This window comes from Sinocyclocheilus rhinocerous, unplaced genomic scaffold (genome assembly GCF_001515625.1).
Source record: "Sinocyclocheilus rhinocerous isolate Xijiao unplaced genomic scaffold, SAMN03320098_v1.1 scaffold138, whole genome shotgun sequence".
In the NCBI taxonomy this organism is placed as follows: domain Eukaryota; kingdom Metazoa; phylum Chordata; class Actinopteri; order Cypriniformes; family Cyprinidae; genus Sinocyclocheilus; species Sinocyclocheilus rhinocerous.
In genome coordinates, this window is record NW_015635519.1 from 1014727 (window position 1) to 1025795 (window position 11069).

The 11069-nt window shown below is 38.0% G+C and overlaps 1 protein-coding gene across 1 annotated transcript in view; it reads left to right on the forward strand.

The window, feature by feature from the left end:
• The window catches only part of LOC107746957 (UPF0606 protein KIAA1549L-like), a 75305-nt gene that overhangs the window by 20865 nt on the left and 43371 nt on the right, over positions 1-11069 (forward strand). The window contains exon 2 of the mRNA XM_016561315.1: positions 4106-4444. Coding sequence (XP_016416801.1) covers positions 4106-4444 — 339 coding nt within the window. The remainder of the gene's footprint in view (positions 1-4105; positions 4445-11069) is intronic.

Consider the following 11069-nt stretch of genomic DNA (forward strand, 5'->3'; position numbering starts at 1 on the left):
ACGGATCATTAGTTCATGTTTACAAATGTCATTAAACTTTCAATGCGTTTAAAAAAATCTACAAATGATTTTTACAGAAATTATACAATATTTACAAGCTTATTTGTTAATGTACTTTTGAATGCTTACAAATGTCACTTCAGTTCACATAATAGCTAATGCTCATTTTTACATTTACAAATGTTGTGAAAATATAGCTCATAGGCACTTCACAAACTATTCATGTTAATATATTTATTAGCTCATAATCACAGACTGTTAAGGTCATATATTTGGTCTTTGTTTATTCTGTTGACTTCTACTATTTGCACATCTTAAATAATTTATTAATAATTTGTTCATGTTTTTGCAGTACCCAATCTAAAGTGGAAACTATTCATCGATTGTAAATGTTTATAAACATTTACTTATCATTAGTACCTTTATGAGCAGTCATTTTGATGGCAAAAAAGTGTCCCAAATGACCGGAATTCACCCTATTTTCAAATCTTTGCAAATCATTTATTACTCATTTGTTCATGTTTTTGCAGTACCCGATCTGAAGTTGAGACTATTCATCATTTGTAAATGTTAAAAAATTTTTTAGTATCTTTATTGGCACTGGACCTTTAGCTACTGTAACAAAAGTTTGAGTAAAGGGTGGTTAGTTAAGTTTAGCTAAATGTTTGGTAAAGACATTACACACATTGTAATTTGGGTGCAAATAATGTTTTTATTGTTTTATTGTTTTTATTGTTTTATAGTATACTATTGTGAATCATTAAACAGAATATTCCTTGAATCATACGTTAACAGGAGGGGGGAAAAACTAATTTTTCAAGAAAATACTTAATTTATCATTTATCAAAACAATGCAATATAAACATTGAATTGTGTTCCCTTACAATCAAATTGACCCCTGTACACTTGTTGACCCCTTACCCAAACTTAAACCTACCCATATCACCAAACCTGTCCCTAACCCTACCCGTATCACACTACGTTTATAAACATTTACAATTTTTTTTAGTATCTTTATTGGCACTGGACTTTTAGCTACTTTAACAATGTTTGTGTAAAGGGTGGTTAGTTAAGTTTAACTAAATACACAAGTTTAAGCTAAATGCTTGGTAAAGGCATATCACACATTGTAACTTGGGTGCAAAACATGTTTTTATCACCTCAACACTTATATTAGTATACTATTGTGTATCATTAAACAGAATATTCCTTGAGTCATATACATCAACAGGAGGGGGAAAAACACATTTTCAAGAAAATACTTCATTTATCAAAACAATGCAATATAAACATTGAATTGTGTTCCCTTACAATCAAATTGACCCCTGTACACTTGTTGACCCCTTACCCAACTCTAGATATGTGAATATATATGAACTAATGATCCGTTAAGCATTACATAATGTTTGTTAGTGACTTATTAATGAAAGTTATTATAAAGTGTTACCGTATTTTCAGTACTTCAGTATAGCACTTTCTCCTTTTTTATTTTACCTTGTTTTTCTCAGTGGGCAGACAGAACAGGTCTGTCAGAAGGGAGAAACACAGCCTATCTACATCTAAAGCTTCACTGTACCACTAAAGGACATATAAAGTAAGGCTGATGGGTATATAAACAGGTATTTTGGTTACAGATATATTAAAAAAAAAAAATATATATATATATATATATATAAGCAGAGACAATACTGATTATAGTAATATAGTTAAGTTTGGTTTGGTAAATGCATCTAAAAAATAGTGGAGGACACAGTAAGTTGATAAGGGAAAAGTGCACATCCAACATGAAATTGCTTTACATTAAGTATTTCAAACTAACACATAAGCATATTAACAGACTTTACCCATAGGTGGAGGGTGAACCAACTCCAGGGTAAGGCTAAAAGCAGCCAAATGTATTAAACATCATAAACCCGTCTTTTTAGGCAAGAACCAGACATGGGTGTCATGTCGGCTAAAAAAAAATGTTTAATGGGACTGAATTTGTATTTAACGTGATTACAAGTACAGCTGCTTCCTAGAGTTCTCAGTCTGAAAGCCACTATCTCTGCCACAGTATGTTTGGGTGAACATTCAAGTCATATTTCACTCCAACATAAAAATGTAATTAAAAAGATTATTTGCTCATGTAAGAAGCATTAAGACCTTTAAACATAGGCGGAGGGTGAACCGACTCCAGGGTAAGGCTAAAAGCAGCCAAATGTATTAAACATCATAAACCCGTCTTTTTAGGCAAGAACCAGACATGGGTGTCATGTCGGCTAAAAAAAAATGTTTAATGGGACTGAATTTGTATTTAACGTGATTACAATTTAATAAAAACGTTAGAAATTGATAATTATATAATGTTTCCTTTCCACGGTTATTCAAACAGCGAATAATTTATATATAGAAAGTGACATTATCACTAATCTAAGTTTAAGCACTCTCAAAAAAGAAAAAAAGTTATAATCACTGAAGCTGTACACACTGTGAAATGAATCTCTTACTTGCATTGTAAATACATCTGCGCTTTGTTGTTTATGATGAGAGAATTCGCAAGAGTCCGGAATTCAGTCAGCGAACGCGAGCGCACTCAACAAAACTAATCGGTTTCAACAATGACTCATCTGAACGCCTCTGATTAGCCATTGCATTCCTAAGTTTATCAGAATTGTGTGTGATTGGTTCAAATGTGCAACACTGTAAAAACGCCTAAAATGAAATATGGTGCAACATGAGCAGATCTTAATTTAATGCCGCAATCGACGACACTGTCTATTCATATTCACTTTGTTAGCAACAGACGTAATAGATTTAATTTATTTGTGCAGGGGCATTTTTGTCAAATTTAGTGCCATTTTTGCCCCAATTCCCTGTGGCCAGGGGAAGGCTAAGCCCCAGCCTTACACACGCTTCGCCTATGACTTTACCCTGTCAGATGTCTCTGTTGACCAAACAATGATTTGTCTTTTCTGAATCATTAAACTATTGGTGTCCAGGACACTGTGAGCCTGGAGACTGTAATGGCTGTTGAGATAATCGGAACATTTAACCCATTTCATAGAAAATACAGAGATCTCTGCCTATATCGTGTAGCATATAAAATTACAGACAAACGATTTTTGGTCTAAATCACCCAGCCATAATGTAAAGGACTGCTGACATGTTATACTGTATAATCACAGCTCTCACTGGATTTGGATGGTATTGTGTTTATTAACTAATCATTGCTGTATTTTTACAGAATTTCTGTCAGTCATTTGTGCCATTATTGTATGCAGAGGAACCTGTCAATTCAGCATGCAGTATGTGAAGCAGTTCATTTTGCTAGAGTCAGGAATTCATAAACAACTACTTTACACAGTGTGTAGAATATGCAGAGCTGGCAGATTCCTGTGAATGAATCAGATAGGCCTCCAGATATTGAGCATATCAGAGCGACAGCGGAAAATGGTAAAGAAGTAATTGTGGATGGGTGCCAGCAAAATTATTTGAAGGGTCTCTGTTCAGTCAGCATATAAACGTGAATTTTATATCAGCCATTCATCTTTTAGCATCTATTCTATGGTGACACACATACTTTTGGTCACTTGGTCACTAGTGATCCAAAGATTAGACGTTGCTTTGATTAATACATTTTTCATGCATGTTGTCTTGGTTGAATTCAACATGTCATTATAAAATATAACTGCTCTGAATATGTATTATCCCAAATATATTGACTATCATAACATTTTTAAAATGTGGTTCCAAACTAATGATAGCTGAGAAAGTTCTGTTTAAATTATGACTGATTTACATATTTGGTAGGATGAAAATCGTAGCCCCAAATTACATCTTCAGCATCCTTATATGAGACTGTAATGTCTTTCAGGTCTTTTCAGTGTTCTTTCAGCATCAGCGTATTTATTGATGTGTTGAAAAAAGTATTTTGTATTGTCAAAAGCATGTTGAGAGCTGTAATTTTGAGTGCCTCCATCTCCTCAAGGAAACAGATTCTGAATAGCAGATTGAAATTACAGTGTAGAAAAGTTTTCCTCAAAATGAACAAACTGTGATTCTGAAAAGAAAAGATTGGACTGCCCTGGGATACATTTATATTATTCTCTTTCTCTCTTTTTAGATGACTTGAGTCATGAAGCCTCTGGATCATTTCTGGATGCGGCCACATCACCCTCCTCAACCCATTTGTTTGGCGGCTTCCATATGACAGACAGGAATCCAGCTTCTGTAGTCCAATCAGATCCCACAGGCTCGTCAAAGGGTAGCAGGGAACAACCTGCATTTTCCTCTGTACTCACATTACTTGCCAGCACGGCCCAAAAGCCTCCCAAACTCTCATCAAAAGTTGTTGCACGTGACAATGAAACACATCAATGGCCTTCAAATGGATCTTTGGAACGATTGGAGCCATTTACTCTTCCATCGTCTGTGCTGGTCAGCAACCAATCCAATAACTCAGGTTTGTTCCCAGAATGCAATTTAACCTGCTATTTCTATATCTTACAGTTAATTTAGATGTAATTGGGTTTGTATAGACTACCCTGTTGAAAAAAGAACAGCATATGCTGGTTAGGTATGTTTTGAAGCATGGCAGCTGGTTTGAGCTGGTTTAAGCGGATCCTTAGTTGGTCACGAGCTGGTTTATTCTGGTCCTGAGCTGGTTATGAGCTAGTCCTGAGCAGGATCTAGTTGCGTAGGACCAGCTTAGGACCAGCACATTACCAGCTCATGACCAGATAAGGACCAACTAAGGACAGGCTCAAACCAGCTACCATGGTTCAAAACATACCTAACAAGCATGCTGTTTTTTTTCAACAGGGTAGTCAATCATGGGTCAATTAATCCTTAAACTGTTCCTTAAAATGAGTGGGCATGCAAGCCCTGCTGTCAACATCAAATTTGCCATCTTTTCCGTCATCAAATGAATCATGGTTATTGTCCAAAAATTGTGTCCAAATACACCTCATTGAAGCATTTCAAATTGAAATAGGCTCAGCATGTTATTTTATCATTTTTGCCTTTGTTAGAACACAATGAAGCACTAGCAACTTCAAAACAGTTCTGCAAACTGTTTTGAAGCTTATGTAACCACTTTTCAGAGTTTTATGAAAAGAGTTTTAGAACCTTCTGTTTTTCAAAGCTGTTTGAACAGCCACTGGGCACTATGTCACAAATCACACATTATTGCTTCATCCCAGGAGCTCTTTCAGTGCTGTAGCAGTTTACGTAGAACCCATTCAACAGGCCCAGAGCACTAAACATGCCCCAGTGTTTAACAAAATCCCCAAAAATGGCATCTACAACTGTGCTACTCTCAACACTTCCCCACACACAGTGATGTCAATTGCCTCATTGTTGGACCCCACTGATCACAGGAAAGTGAGTAAAATGGTATAATGCAAAGCTGAACTAAATTAATTGATATTTACATTCAAGGCATTTAATAGACTTATTCAGAATATTTTTAGACAGTGAATCAAACATAGGGAAGTGCTGGTCTGTTTGTTTCCTCTTGCCAAGATAATAGTTTTGAACATGGTTTAAAGGGTTCATGAACTGCCTTTTTCTTATTATTTTGTACTGTTCTCCGAGGTCCACTTATAATGTTATCAAGATTTTTGCGTAAAAAAACCCATAATTTAGAAGTAATAGTCTATTTTCTGACCTGTATTGACCCCCCTCATCAGAACGCTCTGCTTGAATAGGCGTGGCGGATTGTAGACTCGGACTGGTATGATGGAAATGCCCACTGGTATGCTTGGCTAACTGTTGTATATGTTTGACAGCCTACATCCTTCACAGATGCACAGATGACATGATTTAGGTTAAAAAAGCATAAATACTCAGTACATATCAAACGATCTGTAATAACAGACAAAGAAATAGTGACCATGTAATAAAAACAGTTACTCACACTTGTGTGGAGCGACATTACTGTCGGATCCAATATAGTCGGCACAGCATCATCTTTTAGTTTCAATCTTTCTGAAGTTCCTGCATAGAATTGCCTTGTTTGTAACAAATCCATGGTAAAATGAAGTGTATAAAGGACCAAGTTCTTACTGATGCGGTCTGGATCTTAAAAATAAAGTTAATCCGCTCTTTCCTAATGCTGGGATCAGAAGGAAGGCAATGCAAAGACTGTTTTTCCACAGCTTGGCACTGCACAGTGTCTTGTTGTCTTCGGAGGCACTTTTAAGGTTTCAGCGTAGACCTGCATTTGTCTCTCTTCCTATTTACACTACATGCGCAAATCGGTGGGCAGGGCTTAACAGGCAGTGATGTAGAAGCAGGCGTTGATCTTCTTCTGCGGAGGTGGTGTTTAGTCACACTCTTACATCATAGAGTGGTGCATTCCACAACCGGTCGTTTTGGCAGATTGGCTTCAATATAAGCTGTTTTTAGACTAACAAGAAAATTTTGAGTTCTGAAACTTACATGATGTTTTATATAGTACAATGACCTCTTATATGTTAAAAGATTTAATGTATTTTGATTTCTCAGTTCATGACCACTTTAAGTAAGAAAAAGGACCAGCAATGCTGCCACATTCTTGATGAGCTGTTGAGGATTGATTGAAGTAAAATTCCCTATAGTAGAGCTAAAAACAGCTACTTTACAGCTGCTCTATACAATGTGAAATGCGATTTAAAGGGATAGTTCACCCAAAAATGAAAATTCTTTCATTAATTACTCACCCTCATGTCGTTCCAAACCCGTAAGATCTTTGTTCATCTTTGGAACACAAATTAAGATATTTTTTGATGAAATCCGAGAGCTCTCCATAGACCGCAACACAACTGAAATGTTCCCAGGTCCAGAGACGTAGCAATGACATCGGTAAAATAGTCAATGTGACATCAGGGGTTCAACCGTAATTTTATGAAGCTACAAGAATACTTTTTGTGCGCAAAGAAAACAAAAATAACAACTTTATTGAACAATTCTTCTCCTTCTCATCCCAACTTCAGTGGTGTGCCGCCATTCATGGAAACAAACAACGCATGCGCTTGCTGACGCGTGTAGAGAGCTCTAGGATATCATCAAAAATATCTTAATTTGTGTTCTGAAGATGAACGAAGGTGTTACGGTTTTGGAATGACATGAGGGTGATTAATTAATGACAGACTTTTCACATCCCTTTAAATCCCATTGAACTTCTATCATTTAATTTATTTCCCAGTTAAACGTGATAGTCAACCAAAACTTATGTAGGGTGAGACTTGCTTTTAAATTTTATTCTATTACATTATTTATTTACTTATTTATTTATTGGATTGTGACAAATAGAAATCAGGTGGTTGAAGATTAGGGGTGAAAAATAAAAGTGAATCATAACATGATTGGTTCCATATTGATAAACAATTACAGGCATTATTTTTTAAATAATGTGAAAAGATGAATCATGCACAGTAAGACCAAGAATATGCAGTAAACCCTCTTTTTTTTGTTTTTAAATAGGCTCATGTTGATAATGCCATCTCTGATTGACAAGTGTTTAGAAGGGAGTGGTTGAAAATTATATTCTATAAAACTATGTTCTTCAACCACACCGTTTTAATGTTATTCAAAATAGAATGTCGTGTTCATTCGAATTTTTTTTTTGATTTCATGGTGACTTTAAGTGCGAAGCATAAACTCCATCTATGAAATTCAGTATATACTGTGCCAAACATCTCCAACCCTTGAAACTCTTGAATTTTCCTGGTACACTTGTTCTTTGTAATTAAGCCCTCATGTCAGTCAACAGCCATTGGTCAGTCAAGTTTGTAGGTATCCAAACATCTAGCATTGTTGTTCTGCAGTAACAGACTAGAATATAAGAGAACATAACATTTGAAATCCTCTTCTAGAGAAAAGTAAATTATACTTTTTTATATAATAACCATAACTCCATAATGATATTGTTTTAAGCATGTAAAGCTGATGTCCCTTTTGACATGTATACAGTATAGTGAAACCGCTATAATAAAAGTAATTGATTTAAATGAAGTATTCAAATCCAAGAGCAGCTCAGAATCACAAGTTCTTAAAAAATAATCTGTTAAAGTCAGGTTGTGTAAATGCCAATATTTCATTTAATTCCCTGGGATCAGAGGAGACATGCACGGCTCAGGCAATTAAATATTTAAAGATGGGCAATCAGCCATCAAGGGTTTTAAGGTAGAGTTCCCCCTTCATGACTTTGTGAGGAGTCTCATAATTAGATACAATAAGTAAATTATGTTCAATGGGAATCTAAAATTCTAGCTAAAAAAGCCATTCTCTACCATAAAACCAACCAACCTCGACCATACAAGAATATCCAACAACACTAGAATTGACCAACTGAATAAAGTATGGTGAATCAGTGAGTATGAAGGTATGTGATTAGGCTTTTACAAGATCACAAAAACAGAACATTAAATAATACAAATAAATAATATGAAATACATATGGCAAAAAAAAGTTATTTATTCACCCTCATGCCTCTCCAGATATTTTCATCCATTAAATGCAAGGATGAGAGGTTTTTCACTGTAACCATCAAGCTCAAAAAAGACCATAAATCTAGCCAATATGATTTGTGTGATTTGATTGCTTTATGTGAAAAGTAGACTATACAGTAAGCTGTATTCACTCAAAAATCCTCCCCTATTCAAATCTGATGTGCAATAACTTTTGTTTACAGAATGAGTGGCATATAACGAAGAAAGAAACTGTACACAAACCTCACTGGTTTTCATGTCAATCATCATCAGTGGCTATGTTTACACGCAACCAAATAATCTATTTGTAATCGGATTGACGGCTCAATCGGACTGAAAACCCTTCATGTAATCATCTTAATCGATCCGATTGAGCTAGATCGGAATGAAATTTCGATCCGTTTGAAGGGGGTGGTTTATTCCTTTTTCTACTATGATTGAGAGTGCATGTAAACACAAAACGGATTGAACCCCGAAACTGAAAGGACTGCGCATGTGCAATGACGCAGAAATAGCGTAATGACGTATGACGCGCGGAACGAGCGGCTCTTCCTTAAAAAATAAAGTGTTGTATAAATGCATTTTAAAACATCTCGGTTACATATGTAACCTTGGTTCCCTGAATAGGGAACGAGATGCTGCGATGACGTCATCGCTATGGGAACACCTCCGGTGTGACGAATGTCTAAAGCCCTTATACCATGACGCCAATTCATCGGCCAATAGCGCTTAGCACCGCCCCGAGCATATGTCACGTATGCTCATATATGCTCATATATTTCATCAGATTTTCCACATGATGAAAGAAGCTAGGAACGAAGGTACGGAACGGCCAGCATCGCAGCATCTCGTTCCCTATTCAGGGAACCAAGGTTACATACATAACCAAGATGTTCCCTTTCATAGGTTCACTTCAATGTTGCGATGACGTCATCACTATGGGAACGCTATACCATAACGCCTGATGTACCTAAGATAGCTGGAAGACCGAGGAAAGAGTCTGCTCTAGCGGAAGCCAAGAGCCATCCTCACATCCAGACAAGTAGAACTTGATGAAAGTGCTAGGAGAGGACTAACCTGCCACAGCACAGACATCTCCCATCGAAGCCCCTTTAAAGAGAGCCTGAGAAGAAGCCATTGCTCTCGTAGAATGAGCACACACCTCTAGAGGCGAAGTCACAACACGCGCCTCATAGGCTAGAGATATAGTCACTATCTGACCCCGCATAGCAGGGGAGAAAGCCTCTAACCTAACCTCTAACTCTAAAAGAGTCGAAGCAGCCTTAGGATTAACTAGGCCTAGGCAGCAGTAAGACTTAACCAGCCTTGGGGCAAAGTCCATACAAGAGAAGCTGACAGAGCCTGCATGTCCTCAGTCCTCTAAGAGAGGATATGATCACCAAAAAAACTGCTTAAGGTTCAAAGTTATCTGACAGACTTAAACGGCTCAAATGGATGGCCTGCCAGGCCTTCCAACCGAAAAATAAGTCCCAAAAAGGAATCTGTGCCAGGTGGAAAGGCCTAAGCCGTCTCGTCCCTGCATGAAAAGGGAAACCAGAGGGTGACATCCCGCTGAAACACCTCTATGGGTAATGCTCAGCAGATATGGCAGCCACATAAACCTTAAGAGTGTCAGGACCCTACAGGGTAATGGACTGGGTCCAGATTGTGTCCACTTAAGGGCATACAGCGTCTCGTGGAGGGAGCCCTAGAATTAAGAATAGTGTCGTAATCTCTGCCGAGAGACCAGAACACATTACAACTCCACTCAGGAGTACACCCATTAGTTCCAAATATCTGGATGGGGATGTCCAAATCATGCCCCGAGCCTGAGTAAGCAGGTCGTGTCTGAGGGGAACCTCCCAAGGGGCTCGGCTAACAGACTGACCAATTCTGAGAACCACGTCTGAGTGGGCCAAAACGTCACCACCAACAACAGATGTTCCACTCTGACCACCCTTACTCTGAACAGAATCGTTTGGGAGCAAACGGGTCGACGGGAAGACATAAAGACTGGTCCTGGGCCTTTCTTGAGCTAGAGCGACCACACCCAGAGGTGACGGAGGAGACAAGGAAACCAGAGCGGGCAATGAGCATGCTCTAAGCAAACAAATCCACTTCCAACTCTGTCTCAAGAGTAAGTCCACACCTGAGTTCAGGTGACCCGGGACATGAACTGCTCTGATCGACAGGAACCTGGTCTGCGTCCAAAGAAGAACATGTCTCACCAACCTGCACAGGGGGCGAGAGCGTAATCCTCTCTGACAATCCATGTATGAGACCACAGCCGTGTTGTCAGTCCTTGACCTAATGTGACAACCACTCAATTGGGTAAGAACGGTTTGAGTGCCAGAAACGCTGCTCCAAACAGTTTGTGTGATTGAGCTAATATCAGCCAATCGTCAAGGTAACTCAAAACTCAAGACATCCCGTCACAACGGGGCCAAAGACGTATCCATTCACCTTGCGTTCAAGGCCAGTTCAATGGAAGAATACAGTATTGGCAAGCTTTATTCCAAAGGCAAACCTGAGGAACTTCCTGTGTCTCTTGACGATTTGGATGCAGAAGTACGCATCCTTAGAGCGATGGTCACAAACCAATCTCCGGTTCAGATA